General features: G+C 44.2%; 1 protein-coding gene across 9 annotated transcripts; it reads left to right on the top strand.

Annotated features, from left to right (window-relative positions):
- Nucleotides 1-1089: 1089 nt before the first annotated feature.
- LOC117863443 (probable protein transport Sec1a) lies at nt 1090-22858 on the top strand. Of its 9 annotated transcripts, XM_034747142.2 has the most exons (23): nt 1091-1400; nt 4119-4174; nt 4273-4354; nt 6013-6167; nt 6736-6814; nt 7598-7648; nt 7728-7824; nt 7920-7952; nt 8088-8216; nt 8594-8785; nt 8891-8974; nt 9081-9179; nt 9254-9327; nt 9619-9715; nt 10225-10350; nt 11075-11170; nt 17069-17299; nt 20077-20193; nt 20288-20365; nt 21342-21544; nt 22091-22181; nt 22276-22365; nt 22454-22858. In XM_034747142.2, the coding sequence occupies exons 4-23, from the start codon at nt 6155-6157 to the stop codon at nt 22505-22507; spliced, it is 2034 nt and encodes a 677-aa protein (XP_034603033.1). In that variant the 5' UTR covers nt 1091-1400; nt 4119-4174; nt 4273-4354; nt 6013-6154; the 3' UTR covers nt 22508-22858. The 9 variants fall into 9 exon arrangements, 8 of the variants coding, with proteins under 8 accessions (XP_072151510.1, XP_034603033.1, XP_072151511.1 ...); XM_072295410.1 differs by lacking the exon at nt 6013-6167 and having other exon boundaries at nt 3283-4174; XM_072295406.1 differs by lacking the exon at nt 6013-6167.
- Nucleotides 22859-23871: the final 1013 nt, after the last annotated feature.

The raw sequence follows: 23871 nt of genomic DNA on the forward strand, positions 1-23871 counted from the left end.
AGCACTTTGTGGTAGAATACTATGCGATTTCTTTTTTGATGTTCTTGATACGACAATGGGATGGTTAGGGCTCTCATTTTAGGTCCAAGAGCATCTTCAGAAATATCCAAAACAAATTCCTGAAAATCTAGTTTTGGAAACCAACCAAAAAACCATTTCTCCAACATTGGCCCAATCATAATGCCAATTTCCCGCACGTCCAAAAACACCAGCCTCTGGAGTCAAATTTCCACCATCGCGGCGCGTACTCAATCGCTCAAAATTGACGAAGGAAAGTCGACACCAAAATCGTGGTCCTCCTAGGGAAGATTAGCAAAGCGGAAAAAGATGGAGAGGGAGCTGCATCGTAATCTCTTCGCCAGGACTCGAAGGAATGGAAGTAATTCTGCCTCCATCTAAATTTAATATGGATATAAAATTTCTTGTTGCTTGCTGCACGTGCACTTAGAACATTATGCGATGCCTATTTGTCAAAACATCATGTTTTTCGCATTGTTGAAATCTTTTTTCTTGTGTTGTTAGCGCCGGACGTCCGATGGGAAGGACGCTCCATTGCAACATCAAAATACAACATCTGCAACATCGAAATATATAGTTGCAACATTGAAAAAAATAAATATGTCGTTCGATTTTGGGATAGAAAATTCCCACCATATCACGAACACTATATTTCATGCAACATTCACTGTGAAACATGCAAAAAACAATAGTTGCAACATCGATGCTTGACTATTGCAACATATGTCGGTGCGTCCGATTTTTTTCCGTCCGGACGCCTGTATGGTAGCATTAATAGACATATTTCTAGTGATTTGATTGCTTGCCATTAAACTTAGAATGCCACTTACCTATGATTTATATTGGTCAGAGTAACATACCAGCACGATTCTTTTTTTTTTTTGAAACTATACGCACGATTCTAGGAGTATAGATTTTTGACAATCAGTTGCGTACTGCTCCTCCTCCCACCAAAGGAACGAATCGCTCTCATCCCTCCAAGTCTCAATGACGCGTGGACCCAGAACCTAACGACGCGTCCCGGTCCCACCAGCCATAGACCCAGCCATAACCCCACGCCACACGGCTTTACCCCGTCTCGCCGTCCCCTCTGGAGAAAAAAGTCGGAGCAGTTTCCTTCTTCCGGCGCGGCGGCGGCAGCCCCTGCCAGACTGCCAGTAAATTTCCTTCCTCCGCGTTCACACTCCATCAACGCGCGAGCATTCCCTTCGCCCCAATCGCCGAACGCGCATCCCGAGTCCTCCCTGGTGTCCGGATGCGGCCGCGAACCCAAACCCTACAGCGAGGCGTCGCCAGTGAACCGGCGGCCATGTCGATGGACTCGGAAAGCTCGTCGCATAGCGGTGCCGACCACAGGAGCTTCCGCCAGATCACCCGAGACCGTAAGTCCGGCTCCGGCTTCCTTTTTTTTTTTTGGGGGGGGGGGGGGGGGGGGTGGCGGGCGTGCATTAGATGATGGTGATCTCTGTCGCTGCGTTTGCTTCTGGACTCGGGAGAGGGAACGGGGATTGTTTCTGATGCTGGGAAATGTTTATTTGTTGTTCAAATGTTTTATATGCTTTGCTTGGAAATTCAGTTGACATCAGGCACTGCTTTAGTTTTTCTTGGACTTGTCTTTTAGCTCGAATCACAACAGAGGTGCAAAAAACTCAGAATATTCGAACAAGATGGCGTCAAGAACTGGAATGGCATGAAATCTGTAATGGAACCCAAGGACTTACATTGTGTGAAACTGCTGTCAGAGTTCAACTGACACTGTGGGAGGCACAACGCCATTGTGCTAAAATGTTTATAGTTTAACAGTCTGTGACATCGCTTTGCCAAGATTGAACACATATATAAGATGCCATATTCTATTCAGAACTTGCGTGGGCAATTTGTTCATTCACTCCATTGCAACAGTTTTGACTTACTACCCTTAAAAAGCAGACAGTTGCTAATGCTACTGATGGAAATTCTTTATGGACCCTGAAATAAGATAATTGTATTGCTTCCAATGAATTGTGATTGGCCTTAGTCCCAGAATGTCCGACTCTTGCTGTACCTTCTTGGCGTTTCAAACTTTGGAGAGAACATCTCTGCTCAAAGCATCTAGCTGGCTAGATCGCAAGTCAAACAATTTCTTTGAAAGATGCATATACGAATTAATAATAGTGATACGTTTCTAGAAGTCTATGGTTGGTGACTTACCTGTACTTTCATTGTCACATGCACTATCTAAATTTTGTGAAGATGCTGATAGCCAATATTTAACTACATGCTTACCAATATATCATTTACATCCAACTAGAAAGGAATACAGAACATATACCAGGAGTGATGTCAAGTTGAAAGTTTATATTGGAGATTGGTACCAAGTAATAAATGAATCTTAGAAAAGAATAAAATTGAACTGTGGTCACTGTCCAAACAGCAGAATGAATCAACCTAGTCTATAATACCTTAGTTTTGTCCTTATTTCATTTATTTTTCACTATCATTATGATATCCTGCCTTGTTTTGCTTAGTTGGTGTGGGGATTAGACACCCAAGTACCCGCAAGGAAGGAAGAAGACGGACTTCTACAAGGACTCCTATGTTTCCTACATTATAACCGACTAGTAACCTTGCCCCCTGGGATATATAAAGGAGGGCAAGGGTCCCTAGATCGAGATAACCAAAACCAACATGAGGCTCATACATCATGCACTCAAGCGCAGGGCGCAATATAATCCACCCAAACAAGACGTAGGGTATTACGCTACTCTAGCGCCTCGAACCTGTATATGTATCTTGTGTCCCCTACTTTACTATCAGGCCCTAGGTTCGACGATCCCCCACTGACCAATCCACTACCTCAGGGTATCCCTCGATAGGTTGCCGGGTACAAAGCACCGGTTTCTCATTTAAGTTTAACCTAAGACTAATAGATAAATCAACATATTAGCACTTGCTTGATGTAGATGCCTGTTTCGTATGTTGGTATCAGATTGAATTCACTAGGACTTGGTCATGGGCCAACATGTGAAACCGTAGTGATCTAATAAGTTGTGCAAGCTACTTGTGGGGGAAGCTTTAATAGTGAATGATAAGAAAGAATTATTTGCCTAGCATTATATTTGTTTTTGTCCAATCCTGTTTCTAATTTTTCCCCTATTCTTTTTTTTGATCCAATATATATCTGTCCGTGTACACATCTCAAGTTAGCTTTATATGAGAACACATGGATAGCATGGTGGTAGATCCCCAGTGATGATATCATGATATAATGTATCCTTTCCTCAGGATACGGAGAAAGATGTCAAGGGAAGGTTCTAGAATGCCATGTTCCGATAAGGGCCGTCGAGGGAAGGTTCTAGAATACTGAATACCAAGTCCTGACAAGGGTCAGCGTACATTACTTGATGCACAAGTAGTCCGGGCAAACTACAATCTAATTGGACTATCTACAAGGTAGCCAGCTGGAATACAATAGGAAACCCTAACCAACTCTAAAAAGAAAGGCGATGCCCTGGACACTATATAAAGAGGAGAGGGGAGCCTCAAGAAGGGGACAACAGCTCAAGGTTTTACCTTTACATGCTCGCATTCTTGTGCTCATTGTAATAGGCTAGACACCTGTGCATCCAGATCAATACAAATCCACAAACTGGACGTAGGGTATTACTCACATCAAGGAGGCCTGAACCTTATAAGACCCTTAAATGTTCTTGTCCTAGTGATAGATCCCTCGTTGATCGTGAAATCTAGTTGGCAGAGCATCCTCTGCCGGTCTAGATTACCATTCCTTGACACCTGGTTCTCACAAAAAAGTCCACTAGCTGAGTTAACTGCTTTCAAAGATATACACTATTGTGTCCTCGCCAGCTGGCTTCGGGGCCTTTTCTCAACCTTTAATAAAATGCTACAGTGGGCTGTCTTTCCCCATGGGTCGAGGGATTATTATTATTATTGTGTTCTTCTTGTTATTGTTGACTTCTTCTTCTTCTTGTTATTATTATTTTTGGTGCAAACTTTTAAATTTGTAGTCTATCAGTACCTCTTCTTTTTATTATCAAATAGACAAGGAGCCACATTCCTAATTTAAGATTTGTTTGTTTATTATTGTTACAATGATATAGGTTTGCTAATTGAAATGCTGAGATCGACTCGGAAGAGCTCAAATTCAACATGGAAGGTAGATAGATGATCTCCTAGTTTCAGATGTTAAAATTTTTTGTGACTTAGTGAAGATAAGGTTGACATATGTACATGAAATTGTGTTATAAATTTCAGGTTCTTATCATGGACAAACTTACAGTCAAGATAATGTCATTTTCATGCAAGATGGCAGATATCACAGAAGAAAGGGTTTCATGTAAGTAGGTTTATCAAATATGTTTTATTGTGTTATATTATCTTGTATAAAAGCTCCAGCTTTTCTTACTGACTAAGCATTTGTTGTATCCATTTCTTTCTCTCTCTCCCTCTCAATAATTTTGCATCTCGACATGTAAATAAATCTGTAGTACATCAGACTTGCAAGTAAATTTGTAATATTCGAAAGAATTTGTTATGGCATATGAGATTCTAAACCTTTGAGCTGGCATCATGCGGTAATTGCAGTCTATTTTATCATTGGAAATGTACTGTTTCTACTGAACCAGAAATGATACTGACGTGAAACTACAATAATTCTACTGGAACCATATACTGACGCGAAAAATTGTTAAATTAGTATACATCAAGCGTAAATAAGTGTGTTGTGCTATTTGGTAGTTTTATAATTTTCCTCATTATGAACTTTCTTGTATCTGCTGAATGAAAAATGTTCAATGATACATGCAAATATCCACTGCTATTCCAATTTCAATCATGTCATCTAACATTTTCTATGCATAATTGCAGTAACAGTTCTACCGGCTTGAAATAACCCATTCAGTACAATACAATACAAAAACCTGTAGCTTCAGTGACTAAACATTATCACAGCAGGAGGTGCACCACTATGTACAATGAAGTCAAATATATCTTGTGCATCATTTACCCTTCTTTGCAAAGTTGTTTATCAGTGACCTGAAGAACACAATGTCAGGACGATTCATCATCTCAGAGACCAATTCCTTGGGTTTCACCGAATCGCTATGAATTTTTAAACCCTGAATAAGGCAGTGGTAAACAACTTAATCAGGTGGCAGTCCCTGATCAATCAATTAATGTTGCATAGTTGACTACATTTGCGTTCACTCCTTGCCGCCACGTCTCTTCAGACTTAGGATAGCCTAATCCATCATTCCAGATTTAACATATGCATTGATTAGCATATTCAAAATGTGGTGGTTGGTACAATTCCATCTCTGAGACTCTGACCATCAAATTGAAGAGACCAAATCTATCAGAGCATGACATCATTTGGTAGCGACCCATGAAGCATAATAGTGTAGGTGACTATCAGGTTTCTGCCCTTCATAGCAATGGAGTCAAATATACCTCTAGCTTCCTTGCTTCTTTCATGCTTGCAAAGGGAGGTCATTAGTATGTCCCTTGCTTCTTCAAACAACCTTGCTATCCATGTTGCCCAGATACGGATACAGGATGCATATCAGATACGCCAATACGCCATCCTCAAAAAAACAGTCATGGGGATATAGCTAGTATATTTCAATACCAATAATCATATATAAAACAACAAAGTAACTGCGATTAACTGAAAGTTGTTAAATAAGGAGCATATATAGCTTACAAGAAAATAATTGGACTCAATCTTTTCCTTTTTGGCCTCTACGATTTCATTTTGAAGCTGCTGAAGAATTGGTGCTGTCACATTTGGGCACATTTCGAGTTGAGCATTAGATATTCGAAGCATATGTGATTGAACTCTACAATTGGATCCATGGAATTCCAAATCAGATTATTTGCATCTGAACATATTCCAAATCAGATTATTTGCATCTGAACATATTCCAAATCAGATTATTTGCATCTGAACATATTCCAAATCAGATTATTTGCATCTGAACATATTCCAAATCATAGGAGAGGGAAGGAGATCTAGATTCTTGACAAAGGAGAGGAGTGCAGGCTCACCACGGCCACCAAGATCAAGCAAGGAACTGCGGATAAAGGGATGACTTGGTCTGCTTTTCGCAGGTGATGGAGCGAAGAAAAGAGAGATCAGATGTGGTTTCATGGTAAGAGGTAGCAACAAGGATTTGGATGCATAGAGCTTACTTTCTCTAAAGGGCTTGGTGGCCAGTTGCCGGCACCAGAGGGGTGTGGTGAGAGGGTTATGTGTGAGGGAGAGATGACAAATGAGCGGGAGTGGAGGTGATTGTAATGCTGCCGGGCATTGATGTAGAAGCACTGCTTCTTTAGGTCTGGATGGAGAATTGGGCTGCCTGTGAAGCCACTGCTGTGTTCGGCAATATCTGATCTGGCTGAGTCACATCCAGCACACGTATCTGAGTCCATAAGAGTCCAGATTAAGAGTACGACAAGGATACGTATCCCATGCGTATCCGTATCTGATACATATTGGATATACGGTACACTACCCACACGGCATATCTGTGCATCGGAGACCGTGATACTTGTTCTAGGGAACCGCTAACTACTTTCTGTTTGCAAATTTCCTTTTTTTTTTAATTTAGCAATCCTTGAAACAGTAGATGCTTTTTTTTTTAAAAAAAAAATCTTTGAAGTATCTTACTAGAATTACTATACAACTATGCAATTTCAGCATCGATAACACTTTTGCAGTGGTTGAGGACCTATACAAACAAAGGCAGCCATTGCCTTCAATGGATGCAATTTACTTCATGCAGCCTACTAAGGAAAAGTAAGTTTTGCAAACAAAATCTCATTGACATGATTGTGTTATGTCAGCCTTTGAGCCTCCTTTCTTCTGTAGTTCTGTAAACATTTAAAGCCAGTAATCTTGGTTAACTTTATTTTATACAAAAAATGTTTCCCTGAGAATAGAATTGTATAATCTCAGTATATTTTTCCTTCATAACTACTTTGCTGCATTCTAGTTCGAAGTTTGGTGGTGCAATTTTTTTTTTAGTGTGATCATCTTGGTCCTTCAACTTTTTAAGTGGTACATTCTAAGTTCACTCGAGGTCCAGTCATGGACCTGGATTCACACTTGAAATGAACCACTTAAAAAGTTAAAGGATCCAGATTGTCATTTTGAGAGTTCATGGACCCAGATGAGAATGTGGAAATAGTTTAGGGGGGCCTACAGAGCATTTCACTTTTTTTTGGCTACCTTAACTTTTAACAGCGCGTCTTTTTTTTTTTACATGAACGGTGTCCTTGATGCCACTGATTTGGTTATCACTTGGGCTGATTCCTTATGCACCACCCATGGTCTTTAGATGGATAGAACAAATTTCACATATAAAAGTATGTTCTTTTAGGAAAGCATACATTGGTGAATAAACTATTGTACACTGGAATTTCATTGAGAGAAAGAGAATCGCTTTTCTTTTGGTTCCAATTCCAACCAGTAAGGCATTAGATTGCTGCGTCATATGTACTTGGTATTGGTATTTCTCTGGTAATGTTGAAATATTTTTGTTCGTCCAGTTTATAACCATTTTTTGTGGTGGTACTGCAGCATTCGTATATTCATGTCCGACATGTCGGGGAAAAATCCATTGTACAAGAAGTATGTGATCAACACAAAACTTATTTAAGGCCATTCGTTCTGTAGATTATGCACTAACAGGATGCTACACCTGCTGCAGAGCTTATGTGTTTTTCAGTTCTCCTATACAGGGGGACTTGTTGGCTCATATAAAAAAAGAGTCAACTGTTCTGACACGCATCAGTGCACTAAGTGAGGTTGTTTGGCCACCATTTGTTTCTTGCCTGCTCATTTATTTGAACATTTCAGTGGTGGTACTTTCTGCTATCTGACTTTTCTTCCACACTTTCAGATGAACCTGGAATACTTTGCTATTGATAGTCAGGTACCTTTGCATGTGTGAACCCTTTTTGACTTGTTTCTGATGAACTTATTAGATTCGTACTCTAAACAGAAACCTAATTCATCTCCTTTTTATTAAATTCATTTTGAAGTTTTAATAATTAAATGTTGCTTATAGGGCTTTGTAACTGACCATGACAAGGCCCTAGCAGAGTTGTTTACTGAGGATGCGGAATGCTCACACAAGTACAATGCATGTCTTAACACAATGGGCACACGAATTGCTACAGTGTTTGCATCAATGAGGGTACTATTTGCCATTTTCTGTGTATGCAGTCATTATGCCTTCATGTTTGTTGATTTTTCGGGTGTATATAACCACTAGTACTTGGGGAGATAATTACGGAAAATACTCCCTCTGTCCTAAAAAACAATTCATTCTACGATTCAAAATTTGTCCCAAAAAAGAAGTCATTATACTCAATTTGGCATGTGTGCATGTGCATGTGGGCATGCCGCAGTCAGTTAACGCCAAATATGGCTAATAAATAGGGGCAATTGAGGTCATTTTATTTTCTTGTTAATCTGTCCTAAAGTTTCTTGGGTGACTTTTTTGGGGATGGAGGGAGTAGATTCTAGCGATGCTTCAAGTTTTCCGAAATTGAATGTGTTAAACTATTATAGGAATTTCCTCGTGTGCACTACCGTGTGGCCAGGACAATTGATGCATCTACCCTGACAACACTACGAGATTTGGTCCCGACAAAGCTTGCTGCTTCTGTGTGGAATTGCCTTGCCAGATATAAGTCAACAATACCTGAATTTCCACAAACAGAAACATGTGAGCTACTCATTGTAGACCGATCGATAGATCAGGTAGGAGGTGAATTCCTGATGAAGCTCTATTATGTTTTTGCCAACTTTCACATGGAATACTGCTGTTGCATCCTTTGATCTCTCATACTTTCTTGAGAACTACAGATTGCACCAATTATTCATGAGTGGACCTATGATGCTATGTGCCATGATCTACTGTGTATGGATGGCAACAAGTATGTGCAAGAGGTGAGCATATCAACAACTTACATCATACCTCACTAGTATACCTTAGTTCAGTTCTTGCTATGCTTTTGATGCATGATTAACTTTTCGCGTTACTATCAAACAATAGGTTCCAAGTAAGAATGATTCAGCAAATGAGCAAAAGGAGGTTTTGTTGGAGGACCATGATCCAGTATGGCTTGAGCTTCGGCATGCGCATATAGCTGATGTGAGATTGTTGCCACTTCCTTCTTTAACTATGGTCGCATGCTTTGCCTACCTATGATGAAATTGATATTTCAGGTTAATGAAAGGTTGCATGAAAAGATGACCAAGTTTATATCAAAGAACGAAGCAGCTCAACTACAGCAGACGAGGTCTGTTCAGGAAACATAATTTTTGCATATTAGAGGGATAAATGCATTTTAGCTAAGGTGTATTGCAATTACTACTACAATTTTTACCTGTGTTCATCATATTGACGGTTCTGATTTATTTTAACAAACTCTCATACAACTATCATTACTTTAGAGGGATGGCTCTGATTTGTGTTTAAAGAAGTCAATAGGATTTGTTAGCTAAGTTATCCTGGTGTGGGTCAAAAATATATTTCATCAAATAAATAACACGGTTAACATTTATTCCTAGGATTTGTTGTGTGTTTTCAGATCTGGTGTAGAGTTATCTACCAAACAGTTGCAGAAAATGGTTCAAGCTCTTCCACAGTACAGTGATGAAATTGACAAGCTCACTCTTCATGTTGAGGTTAATAAGTTTTGTTTTTGGTGACGTTCATCTAGAAACTTAATGAAAGCATTTTCTTATAACTGTTTGTATTGTTGGTTGAGTATTGTACTATTGCAGTTTGAAGATTACCTTAGTAAAATCATCACGATATATTACAGTGACCGCAATTGGTCTCTCATTTTTTTTTTTGCTTTGCACTCCTTGAAAATTCCTTTAGTACAGATATCAATAAATAAATGTTGATAATTCTGCAAGAAACACTTGTATAGTTTTCACTGCATGGATCAGTTCTGGTTCTTGTTCTAAATACTTTACAATGGGGGAAGAGTTTGATTTGATAGGAGAGATGTGCAAACAAATTCGACTGCTAACTTGCTTACTTACTATGTTGATGTATTCTTTTGGGATGGGGGGATGTGCACATCAGTTAGCATTTTGAATAATCCCTACTAGATATAGAAATCATAATCTGGCATTTTGTAAGTATAATACAAATACATTTTTTTCCTTTATTCATTTTTCTACAGGTTGCAGGAAAGCTCAATAACATAATCAAAGAACAACATCTTAAAGACGTTGGGCAGCTTGAGCAAGATCTTGTGTTTGGTGATGCTGGGACAAAAGAACTAATCAATTTCTTACGAACACGCTTGGTAATTGTTGTTTGAGCTGCACCTACGAGATACTAACATGTATCAACTGTTAGCCTCTAGCTCCCAGGATCACACACTCAACACTAGGAAATGGCTCACGGATGAGGAACACACTATTTTGTGGTGCTGCACACCAGTACCTCTTTTTCACTAATTTCACCACATTTCAACACGACATTACACTGATTTTAACACCGCAAACACACACACACATGCTAATATGCTATGCTGCAACTCAGCCGCACAACTCAGCCAAGGACACTCATGCAGCTAGCTACACTAACATACGTGCATGCAGGATCACCTCCACTAATTCCTGCATGCACGCTCACCCCTTTCACCTTGGTAATTCTAATTACCACACAGCCACTACTGCTGTTTGCCAATCACTCAACTATGCACGCACTCCGTGCTTCATGAACTGATCAGCTTGCTTCACTCGCAAACTGATCAAGTCTACACCACTACACTCCTCCCCCTTCTCGCACTCTTTACTTGCTGCACTACCTCTCCTTTTATAGCATAAGGCAGCCCCAGTGCCTTACTCATGAAGACTCAAGTCTTTTTGTTACACCCTAAGGCAAAGACTTGACTTGTTGACTTGCACCCCAAGACAAACTCGAATTGCACTCTAAGACAAGCCTTGACCCACACTAACATCCAACAAGGATTACACTAACATCAACAATGCTTAATATTTTTTTTTATTTCTAAACTAATGCAGGATGTAAATCGTGAAAATAAGTTGCGTTTGCTAATGATTTATGCTTCAATCAACCCAAAGAAGTTTGGAAGTGAGAAAGGTGCAAAGCTGATGCAGGTAACTTTGCTTTCATATTTTATCTCATTATTTCTTGTGTGTGCTATCTTCAGAAGTAAAGCATTTATATTTTTGGAATAAAGTCCATTTTTGGCCATCAAACTATAGCCTCGGTTTGGTTTCGACCATCGAACTTGAAAATAAAGAATCTTTCACAACTGAACTGTGTAAACCATGTATAAATCACCACTGCACCCGTTCAACCCCTGTATTGACTGCCACGCTGGATCCACCCGCCTATCAGCACGCTGACTCAAATGAGGCCAACACGCACCGAAGCGGTGGCGGTTGCTGCAGGCGTGACTAGGCTTCCTATGGCCGTGGAAGACGGATCTTGTGTGGTGCCATTGGTGGCGGCGGTGGTCGGTAGGATGCGCCAAACAATGGCGGCGACGCCGGCGGTTGCGATAGCACAACATTTCCTGCAGAAGAAGGGGACGACCACCTTGCCCTCGTCGTGGACGGTGAGCTCCTCCTTGGCGGCGGCGAGGCACGCGGCAGTTGGCGCACAGCTTCAGCCCAGTGTTTTAAAGGTGATAAGGCGACCGTGGAAATCTTTGCATGCCTTATCTCCTAGGCGACAAAGCAGACTGGTTTCCCAAAGCAAGCTAGGTCCACCTTGATGCCTAGGCAACGCCTTTAAAACACTACTTTAGCCCAACGTCGCGCCTTGCGCTGCTCAACCGGGGGGAGCAGGTCTGCGGAGGAACGGCCCTCCCTCCGCCGCTAACGCCGCTCGTGTAGGCGCTGTTGGTGCACAATGTGGTACTGGTTCCGTGGCGACGGCGCGGAGGTTGAGGTCACGGTGTTATGCCGCGGGGAGGATTAGGGGAGGGCCCTCCTCCAGGGACGATGAGGTGGCGGTCAACATCGATGGCGAAGGTGGTAGAGGCGTGCTAGGTCAAGTGGAACCTCCTCGAGAATGAGATAGGCGAAGCTCCCTCCATGGTTGGGCGATGAGCAAGGGGCTGAGTGGGGCAGCCTCCGCAGCTGAAATGGAGGTGGCTTCCTCGATGCTTGGAACCACTTCCACCTTGTCTTGCCGACTGGCCTTGGCAAGAGGTGGCACGGGAAGGTCTGGGGTGGGCTCTGGCGAGCGGCGGAGCGGCGCTTGGCTACGTTGTGAAAGAGATCGTCCCTCTCCCGACCTCCTTCCTGGAAGACACGAAGGGATAGGGGATGACATGTAGGACCGACTATATTTTATCACTTATTTGCTAAATAAGAGTGTTTCTGATTTTTTTTACTCACTGTGCCCAACCTTGACAACATGTAATGACTGACAGGTGGGCCCCGTTGCCACTTGTCGTCCAAGTCAGTGAAAACTACCTCCAAACTAGCTTAATGGTCAAATTTATCCGGTTTACTCAATTCAGTGGCAAAGATTCCTAGTTTTCGAGTTCTATGGTTGCAACTGTTATAATGTGTGTGTGTGTGTGTATGGGCTGCAGGCCAGCTAGGCCCATTGGCCGGCCCCCCTGTTAGGCGCCTAACCCTAGGTGCCAGGGGCTGCCGCCAGGGATTGTAGATTGAGGCTCTTAACCCTAGGACCCTCGCCCATATATATGTACGTGCTATGCACCTCAATAATCATCTACAATATTCTAGCCATCCTTGCTTTCATGGTATCACGAGTCCGGGTTCCTACCCCGATTCCGCTTCCGCTTTTCTAGTGCGTGCGCCGTCGACATAGCTGGCTCTACCACTCCAGGCACCGCCGCAGCCACCGTGGCTGAGGACCAGCGCCCCCCCAGGAGGTCGCACGGCAGGCTGAACGCGCCGCTGCCCTCGCTCGCGCTCTCCAGGTCGAGCAATTGGCGGCTGCGGCAGCCCAGGAACGTGACGCCGCCGATGCCCGTCTTCGTGACGCCCTGGCCCTTTGCTGCTCGGGAGCGCGCCGCTGCCGAGGCTGCCGATCCGCTGCCCGGCGCCCCCCAGTCAACGACGACGATGACGACAACAAGAGCCGTGCCGTCCCCCTTGTCCACGACGCCATGTTGCTCCATGAAGCTGCCGCCCTTCTGAACCTCCATGCCCAGGCTGTTGCGGTCCAGAACATCCGCAGCCTTGTCCTGTTCATCCTCGATGTCGCCTCCACCAAAGTTGTCCGCTGGCGCGAGCAGTTCCTGCTCACTATCGGGAAGTTCTCCCTCGACGCCCATGTCCTGGAGGACAGCCCGCTTCCTAGTCACCCTGACTGGGCACCCTTTTAAGTACTATTTAATTATTCTCGATGATTGCTCTCATTTTTCATGGACATTCCCGCTACGGCTGAAATCAAACACATTTGCTACACTTGCTAACTTCTTTTCCTCCGTGTCCACGCAGTTCGGCGCCACCATTAAGGCTGTCCAGTGCGACAACGGTCGTGAGTTTGATAACTCCCATGGCGTCCACTTCTGCATGTCTTACCCGTACACGTTGCCGCAAAACGGTCGAGCTGAGCGGATCATTCGTTCAACGAACAACATCCTCTGCTCACTCCTCTTCCAGGCAAGCCTTCCCCCTGCCCTCCCACCCCGTTATTGGTTGAAGCTCTACACGCCACGACTTACCTGCTTAACCTGCTTCCCACCAAGACCCTAGCCTCCCGCACGCCACATGAGGCCCTGTATGGCGCCGCGCCATCCTACGAGCACTTACGGGTCTTTGGTTGTCGATGTTATCCAAACCTCTCTGCCACGGCCACTCCTTACCTATCGCCTCTCTCTGCCGCGTGCATCTTCTTAGGATATTCAGCTCATCATAAAGGGTACCGTTGCCTTGATCTCCGTTCTAATCGTATCGTCTCCCGACATGTCACATTTGATGAGTCATCGTTCCCCTACGCCGAGCTATTCCCACCATCCCCACCGGCAGCCTATGAGTTTTTGGATGACAACACTGACATTGTGCTGTTCCCCATTCGAACGACACAGTTTCCTTGGTGCCCCGTGGCGGGTGCCCCTGCCGCTGATGGGCGCCCCTGTTGACATGATCCCGCAACACCCAGGCATTGGGAGCCCCTAGCGCCCCTGCAGCCGCGCCTGGCACCCCTGCTTGGCACACCGGCGGGTGCCCCTGGCTCCCCTGTCGGCCCCCTCGCGCACCAGCGGCCGCTCCCAGCGCCCCTGCAACTCTACCTGGTGCCGCGGCTGGACCTCCTGCATTCCTGTCGGCGCGCCTGGCGTCCCGGCAGTTCCCCCCGGCGCCCCTCCACCAGGACAGGCGGGGCGGGCTCCTCTGGCGCCCCGCCTCCCGCCTTTCTCCCGACGCCGTGGAGCTCGCCCGGCTTCGATTCGACGCCCCTGCGCTACGTGTACACCCGCCGCTCCATCACCCCTTGCCTGCCGTCGCCACCGCCGGCCCGTGACGTCGGGCTTGCTCCTGGAGCGCCACCGGCTCTTCCCCGAGGAGCTGTTCCCGTCCAGCCCGTCATCAACCAGCACAGCATGACGACCCGTGCTAAGCTTGGTTTCCGACAGCTTGCTCTGTTTCACACAGCGCCGCTGTCTCCGGTTCCGAAGACCTTCCGCTCCGCCCTCGCCGACCCAAATTGGCAGGCGGCTATGGAAGATGAGCATGCTGCCCTCCTTCGGAACAACACGTGGGATCTTGTGCCCCGTCCCGCGCGTGCTAATGTCGTCACCGGTAAATGGATCTTCAAGCATAAGTTTCATTCCGATGGGTCTCTCGAGCGGTACAAGGCCAGATGGGTTCTTCGCGGCTTCACCCAGTGTCCGGGTGTCGACTTTGACGAGACTTTCAGTCCAGTCATCAAGCCTGCTACTGTCCGTACGATTCTCTCACTGGCTCTCTCTCGACATTGGCTTGTGCACCAGCTGGATGTCAAGAATGCGTTCCTCCATGGCACTCTGTCCGAGATGGTGTACTGTGCTCAGCCACCTAGTTTTGAGAATTCAGCTCGCCCAGACTATGTGTGTTGCCTCAACAAGTCCCTCTATGGCCTGAAGCAAGCTCCTCGCGCTTGGTACAGTCGGTTTGCAGCTTACATTCGGTCTATTGGTTTTGTGGAGGCTAAGTCCGACACTTCACTTTTTGTCTATCATCATGGCGCCGAGACAGCATATCTTCTATTCTACGTTGACGATATTGTCCTCACGGCTTCCTCGCCAGCATTACTGCGTCAGATTATTCAGGCACTGTAGCGGGAGTTTTCTATGAAGGATCTTGGTTCTCTGCATCACTTCCTCGGTATGCGAGTCTAGCCAGTTGCTAGTGGAGGTTTCTTGTTGACCCAACGCCAGTATATGCTTGATATTTTGGAGCGGGCAGGCATCACCGACTGCAAGCCCTGCTCTGCACCTGTCGACACCAATCCCAAAGTGTCGGCATCTAATGGTGCCCCTGTCACCAATTCTTCAGAGTTTCACAGCCTCGCTGGCGCCCTGCAGTACCTCACCTTCACCAGGCCGGATATTGCTTATGCTGTTCAGCAGGTCTGCCTCCACATGCATGATCCACGGGAGCCTCATCTAGCTGCTCTGAAGCGCATTCTTCGGTACATCCGCTGGACTCTATACCTTGGTCTTTATCTGCGTCCGTGTTCAGCTCAGGATTCACTGGTGGTCTACTCCAATACGGATTGGGCTGGCTGTTCTGACACACGGAAGTCCACTTCCGGCTATGCGGTCTTCCTTGGCGACAACTTGATTTCCTGGTCCTCCAAGCGCTAGGCAACCGTCTCCAGATCCAGCACCGAAGCAGAGTACCACGCCGTCGCCAATGCCGTAGCCGAGGCTACCTGGTTGCGACAGCTGCTTCAGGAGCTTCACACGCCACTTCGTCGCGCATCATTGGTCTATTGCGACAACGTCAGCGCGGTCTACATGTCCTCCAACCCAGTTCAGCATCAGCGCACCAAACACATCGAGATCGATCTTCACTTCGTTCGGGAGCGCGTGGCTGTTGGTGATGTTCGCGTACTCCACGTCCCGACATCGTCCCAGTTCGCCGATGTCTTCACCAAGGGGTTGCCTTCTTCGGTATTCACAAAGTTTAGGTCTAGTCTAAACGTTCGTGGCACCGATGATTAGACTGCAAGGACGTGTTATAATGTGTGTGTATGGGCTGCAGCCTAGCTAGGCCCATTGGCCGGCCCCCTGTTAGGCGCCTAACCCTAGGCACCAGGGGCTGCTGCCAGGGATTGTAGATTGGGGCGAGGCTCTTAACCCTAGGACCCTCGCCCATATATATGTACGTGCTATGCACCTCAATAATCATCTACAATATTCTAGCCATCCTTGCTTTCAGCAACCAATCGAAGGCTATAGTTCGATGGCCAAAAATGAACTTCTTCCTATTTTTTTTTGGACTTCATATTTTCTCCAATGCCTGCAGTAGTGGCAATATTATGTCAATATATATATGGCGTGTGTACTGCTTAATGGTTGTGTCTTTATCAAATCAGTTTCTCCTGTTCCAAAATGCAGATCATTTTAGTTTTGTCCTAAGTTATATTTTTCTAACATTGATTTTTTTATGGAAAGTATATTAACCTCAACAATACCAATTAAATACATGTTGTAGAAGTTGGTGCATTTTTCTATAAATTTGCCAATCTTGACTTAGGATAAAACTAAAACAAGCTACATTTTGGAATGATAATTTAACGAAAATGATTTTATGTCGTAGAAGTTGGTGGATTTTTTTACAAACTTGGTCAAAAGTTAGAGAAGTTTGACTTAGGATTAGGACAAAACTAAAACAACCTAGATTTTGGAACGGAGCTCACCAAAACACCAAGAGCTCACCAAAAGATCTTGAAAGAGTGAAAATTATAGTTCAATGTGTTTTCCAAGGTGTTTTTTTCCTTACATGGAACATATGCCATGCGGGTCCCACAGGTCAGAGTTCATGTCTTTTTTTTTTTGACATGTCACCTATGTTGTGGTCTAGGGCAGGGCCACGCTGGTGGCATTGAAGTTGAAGCTCTTGTCGAGTACCTCGGCGATGAAGCCGTCGGTGGATACATTGCTTTCGGTTCCAGGGCGCAAGGTTATATGGCGGGCTCCAACAGCCCGCCTGCTACCACCAGATCTCAAGGAGGCTGCAGCAAATCCATTAAAATCGTGGCAGCATTCAGCAATTCGAATTGAGATGTTTCAGGGCCGACACCCAAAATTACAGGTGGAGGTGTATGCCCGATGCCCACGAGCTGACTCAGGGAGGTAGAGGGCGAACCTTCTGAGAGAGAGTGGCTGAGTCGTGTTCCTGGCACTATGGCGGCAGCACAACCTCATGCAGTTCGTGTGGGCCATGGGGAGCAGCGGCGTTGCCCCAGCACCTAGTCTTCAAGAGAGGGGGGAAGGAGGAAGGGAGAGTACAGGTTGTCATGGGCAGCCGATTTGGCCAACTAGGCCAGATCCATTAGGGCTAGGGTTAGAGATAAATTTAATATCTTGCTTAGGGGTCAAGTAAGCCTCTCTATATAAAGAGAGGAGATGAATCAATTAAAGCAAGAAATTATCATGAGAGATCCTCATCTACCTCCGTGCCATAAAATCAGGTGCAACAGTCGTTGGAGTGCCCAATCTCAAGTGTCCGTAATTATATTTCAGGCACTAGTGAGGTGAGAAAGTGAAAGGGTGGCTTCAGTTAGTAGGGATATTTTTGAAAACATGCCTCAGGAATAATTAGGTCGCAGGCATCTGTGAGCTCAATTTTTGTTCAAAACATTGTCAAGTATGAGAAAATGGAAGAAGCGTTGCTATTATGTTTATTCAGAAAGCGAAGTAACCAGATTTCCAGAAGTGGTGTTCAGTATAAAGTTATACCCCCTCTGGTCAGAAACCCTTTGTTTACTCACTCACAATTAGTCCCTTTGGTCAGGAATACATGTTGCTGGGTTCTAAATCCAAAAATACGAGAAAATTTGACCTTTTAACTGAAGAATGAGTCAAATTCTTCTGCCCTTCCCCTTCTCCCTCTCTTTTATGCTCAATAGCAAAATGTGCTGATTAGCCCCGCGTAAAGCGCGGTTCTGTGGCTGTTTTAGCCAGTGTTCGCCTACATGGCAGTTTAGCCTGATTACACTCCGTGTAAACACTACACAGGGACTAGCCATGTCCATTTAATCACCCCCTTTAGCCCATATAGTGACCATTTAACCCGTTTAATTGGCCATTTAGTCTGGATAAAGAGCTAAAAGGTAGGTGACTGATTGTTTAGTGTTTAACGTTTATGATAACATTGGTTTTAGCTGTGGGGCTGGTGGTTTGAACTGGGGTTGGGATACCTCCAGGTTGGGCGTGGTGGGTGTTGTGCTTGCTTGATGCCAACGCGAGCAAGGCATGTGATTGGCTTTGTGTTCCCCAGGTTGCGCTCCATGGTGTCGATTTTTTGTTGGAGGGACCACTTGTCAGTGATAGGAAAGGTGTTTGATTAGCCCCGTGTAAAGTGCCGGCCTGTGGCCATGCATGGAGTAACAAACACCATGGTGTCCTGCCATGGGGCTGGTGGCTGGAGTTGGGTTACCACTTTGCTGGGTTGGGCGCGGCTTATGCGAGCAGGGTGCATAATTGGCTGTGTTCCTTGGGTTGCGTGGCACATTCTCAGCTTATTTTTTTGCTCGCTGAATGGTTACCCGGCTGTAGTAGTGCAGCTCCTGTACTGTGGGCACAGGGTGCTACCCAGGCTGGATTTTGTGGCTCAGGTAGTGACTAAGCAGTGGCACCCTGGCAGCCATGGCAGACTGGAGAAGTAAGCATACCAAACAACCCTTGGTAATGAGGATAGAATAGTAAGTGCCTCTTTGGCACAGCTCATTGAGCAGCTCACGCAAGGGGGCGCGGGGGGGGGGGGGGGGGGGGGGGGAGCCAAAACTCGTCACTTCTCCGTGCTCCTCTTCTGATGGGGTCATTTCCCATGGTTGCCCCTCGGCTATAGAGTGGGGCGCCGGGATGGGCCTCGTGGGCACGATGGCAATGGCGGCAGGCAAGCATGGGACGGAGCCCACGTTGGGTGGGGCTGAGCCATAGGTGGGCGGGACAGACAGGCACGGGATGGAGCAGCTAGCGGGTGGAGGGAGATGGATGGGTGCACATGAGTCAAAGCTGACGATGAGCGGCATGAGCGGAGGGAGGTGGCATGGGGAGTGGATAAGAAAGAGAGGGATGGGAGGGAAAGAGAATAGGAAAGGTAAGGGAAGAGGAAAAAAAAGAAGAAAAATAAATTGGAAGAACAAGAAAAAAGAAATTAGAATAAAAAGGAAAATAATATAAGGGTATTATGCTCATTTCACATCTTCTATCCATTTAAAACTTTAGGTGAAGCTGTTTTTCTTCAACAAAGACAAGTCAGAGGAGAAAAAAGCTACTTTTCCAGATGAGCTAGAGCCAGAGCTGCTTTGATAGGAGCTAGAGCCGTGCCAAATGGGCCCTAAGAACCAACCATTCCTTATTTGTGGAATGATGTCTGAAATGTCATCTATTCCTGAGTGGAGGTAGTACCTGATGTTTTGGATAGGGTACAGTCAAATTCTTGAAACTTTGACCATTAATAACTTTTCAGATATCTTAGTTTGAAAACATTTCGTTAAGGTCATGTGTAGATTTGTCTTGAGAAGTACTTTCATAATCTCATAAATTATTAAATTTTATAAATACATAACAAAACAGTGATCAAAGTTGCACCTCGAAGACAAGTAAAAAGGAAAAACCATAAAATCTTTTTCACTAGAGGGTTCTTTTTATTGTTTCTTTCCCATTATAAAACTACAAATAACCATAGATCAGAGGCTTCAGGTTATTTAATTGTATATGATATGGTCATTTACTATATTGCTGGCTGTTGTTTTACATTTTTACTTCCCCATTTTGGTATGCGTGGTTCTTGTATTTCATCTCTCGCCTACTCTAACTTTCTTTGGTGCGGTTGCTGTTCTTGATGGTTATTTTATTTGACAGCTTGCAGGATTATCTGCTGATGACATTATTGCGGTAAATAATATGCATTGCTTACATGGACCTGATACTAAAAAGTCTTCAGTTGGCAGCTTTACATTGAAATTTGATCTTCATAAGGTAATTTTGTTTTGAAACTTTGACATCTTTAACTTTTAAAATCATGTAGCTTTCAGTAATTTCAACCTTAAAAGAACTGTTATATGAATATCAGGAAAAGCCTGGTATCAGAAAGGAGCGGATTGGGGAAGAGTCAACATGGATGCTATCCCGATTTTATCCCATCCTGGAGGTGCAGAAACTTTTCAGAACAGCCTAAATAGTCATCTCTGTATGCTTAATGCTAGTGGCAGTTTTTTTAAAAAATTCCCTCTACTTGTTGAGGCCAAGACTATTGGCTATGTTACTTTGTCTATAAAAAATTTAGTATGCTATTTAGTCTTGTTTGTTTGTTAATTATTCTGTACATTTTAGTATGTTTCGATTCACATAGCATCAACTTGTGTTTTATTGTAGATGTGTTATATTCTTTTGGTATGACTGTACAATATACTCCCTTTGTCTCGGAATATAGCTACGTTTAGGTTTTCCAAAGTCAAACTTTTTTTAATTTTGACTAACAATATATCCTAAAATAATTTATTTCAAATAGAAAATGTTACATATCATAATAGTTGGTTTCATGATAAATCTACTAGCATCATTTTTATCTTATTAGTCTCTATGATTATTTCACTATTCGTGTTCAAAATTGAAAAGATTTGACATAGAAAAAAAGCATAAACGTAGCTATATTCTGGGACGGAGGTAGTACATCTATATATTTGTTTAACAACTTAATGGATACTCTTTCATGCATGGGCGCACTGATTAGCTCAAAAGCAACCGCAACATTGGCCCATTGGTTACAGCTATATTTGCCGTCATTCTTGTACTTGAGTAGCAGGACATTCTTATTCCAGGAAATATCTGTAGAATTTTCTTATTGTTCAACATAGTTCATGTAGTGTGGATGGCGACACAGCATTTAACTGTTTCGCTCTAGCTAGCTTCTGTCAGCAAGTTTGCTATATTGGGCTGGTTTCTGTAAAGTAGGTCATGCATGCAACTTCATTCTAAAATCAGTATTTGCACAAATACAGGGTCATGCATGCAATTTTACTAAAAAATATAGTGGAAAATTGTGTGCTGTCTGGCACTCTGTTTAGTTGGAATACTCACTATTTCTGTATTTACGGTTACGGATCTGCTTCTTGCTTTTTCTGTAGAACTTGATCGAAAAACTTAGTAAGGGTGAGCTACCGAAAGATGAGTACCACTGCATGAATGACCCTAGTCCTAGTTTCCGTGGAATTCCAGGCAGCACATCTGCTCAAACTAGCCCAGCTAATCAGCCAGCTCAATCAATGAGATCTAGGCGAATAGGTGGCACATGGGCTAGACATCGGAACTCTGATGATGGTTATTCAAGGTTAGTAATGGCAACTGGGTTAGCCTTCGTTTCTCTCCCAAGCATCTGCACTCAATGTCCTGATGGACACCCTTATTGCTTTCTTTAGCCTGATCATGTTACCTAGATGTGTAACGGAGTATCTTTTTCCAGATATTTGTTATTGTATTCAGATGGTGTCAGTGCTTGACACTTCCGGTAAAAATTATAGTTACTTCAGATTTGCAAAAGTGGAACTCTTTTACCACTGTTACAGCAATTGAGCCTGTTCAGGTTACAAACTAGTAGACCCACCATTGTACAGTTTTCTTGAGGCGCTTAAATCCTGTTGTCTGTTAGTTACCAATTCACATGGCAGCAAAAAATATGAAATAGAAAATTTTCTATACTTAAGAATATTAATATTCATTTAAATTAAGAAGATCAGCTATGGAATACACAATAAAAAATAATTGAAGGGTCCCATTTGATACAACATTTTTTGTGCTTTCTGTCAAATGTGATGTGATCCTTTGGTAAGGAAAAACTGGAACCTTGATTTTGTGAACAAAATTTGGATTTTTACAGTGACTCTGTGCTGAAGCATGCATCAAGCGACTTCAGGAAGTTGGGCCAACGCTTATTTATCTTTGTGATTGGGGGTGCTACTCGGTCTGAGGTATGTTTGTTACTGTGAAATTGATTAACTCGTAAATAATGATTTTTTCTTTTTCTAATGCTCAGTCCACGTCCTTTATGAATGACTTGTACAGTTACGTGCTGCCCACAAGTTGTCAGGCAAACTGAAGAGAGAAATCATCCTTGGCTCTTCTAGTCTTGATGATCCACTACAGTTCATTACTGTAAGTTACATGGCTGATTGTATATTCTGTGTTTCCTTCTGTTCACTAGTCGTACCTGGCAATTTGATGGTGCATGTCACATTTCCAGAAATTAAAGATGTTCTCAATTGAAGAACTATCGCTGGATGATTTGCAAATATAACGATACCAAAGGACTATTGGCTGTGACATCCTCTACTGTTATACTCACTTAACCTTGTACCAAACCACAGGCTCACACAGGTGAGAGGGGCGTGATATTCATTCGCTAGGGCAGACCTCCATCAGTTGCTCACAATCTTATGTACATACATAACAGCAGCCCGCAACTGTAATATATATATCTGGTAACTTCTATTAGATTGTTACATCAGTAGATGAGATGCTCAAACTGTTATTCCCTCCTGATAGTGCTGTTCTTTTGCGTGGAAACGAAATGTATAAATTCTTAAAAAGGCTTGTACTAAATTTTCATTGCATCTCTTATTTCACCTAAGAGCTTATTATTTGTACAGTAGCTGTGCAGCCTTGCGGTTTCTTTTTGTTTCAAGTTTTAGTTTGACACAACTTGCTGTACCTCAATGCCTGAAATCAACTGAGATTTCAGGGTTCGAGAAGGTTTTCGGGGCTGGCCTATGCTTTTGGGGCTTTGAATGGGGCCTTTTGGAAGGAAAAAGCTACTTGGCGACCAGCCGTGCTCCAGCGTGACCCGTCAGCCCAGCAGGCCTCCTTTTGTTTTTTTCTACTGCCTGACTGGACTGACGGCTCCCTTCGTTTATGATGAAGACGCCTGATCGCTGCGGTGTGTCAGCCCACGACCATCGTAGGAGCGGAGAGGGCTACTCGGGGGAGGCGAGCGGGGGAGGTCTTTGTCAGGGTCACCTTCGGCGGGGCACATCAGGCTACTCCGGGGGAGGGGAGCAGAAGAGGTCTTCGTAAGGGTCGCCTTTGGCGGGGCGCGCACCTGCTGCGTGACGCTTGCGGGGTAGGGGTGTGACGCACAAATGCCCACGGCGACTGGGAGCACGCGAGGGCAGCCGGACGCTGCGGTGGTTGAGGTGGGACGCAAGGGCGCTGATGCTACACGCTCACTCATCCCCCGTCCGATTTAGGTTTTAATTTGGGGGAGGGGTAGGGAGAGACTTGCACGAGGAACGATCATCAGGGGTTGTCCAGTTACGTTGCATTTTTTATCAATTTCCTACGGAACACTAGATTTTACTTTTTTTAAATGGCAACTTATTATGATGGGGTTAGCAACTGACTAGCAACTTATTCTGATGGTGGTAGCAACTGACCAAGCAACTATTCTGATGGAGTTCAGTTATGTTTCATTTGTCAATTTCGTACGGGACACTACAGTTTATGTTGCATTTGTTAATGGCAACTTATTCTGATAGGTAGCAACTGACTGGCAACTTATTCTAATGGGTAGCAACTGACCAAGCTCGGATTTGACATGCTCAAGCATGTGTGCTTTGTACTTAAGGATAAGTTGCATAAGTTTGCATAAAGTGGACGGCTGAT

This window comes from Setaria viridis, chromosome 7, assembly GCF_005286985.2.
Source record: "Setaria viridis chromosome 7, Setaria_viridis_v4.0, whole genome shotgun sequence".
NCBI classification, from domain to species: Eukaryota; Viridiplantae; Streptophyta; class Magnoliopsida; order Poales; family Poaceae; genus Setaria; species Setaria viridis.

Coding starts and splice junctions, on each gene's coding strand:
- LOC117863443 (XM_072295406.1), top strand. CDS start 1,274: ATGCGGCCGCGAACCCAAACCCTACAGCGAGGCGTCGCCAGTGAACCG. Junction 4,175..4,272: donor GCTCAAATTCAACATGGAAG/GTAGATAGATGA, acceptor TATAAATTTCAG/GTTCTTATCATGGACAAACT. Junction 7,825..7,919: donor GCATCAGTGCACTAAGTGAG/GTTGTTTGGCCA, acceptor CCACACTTTCAG/ATGAACCTGGAATACTTTGC.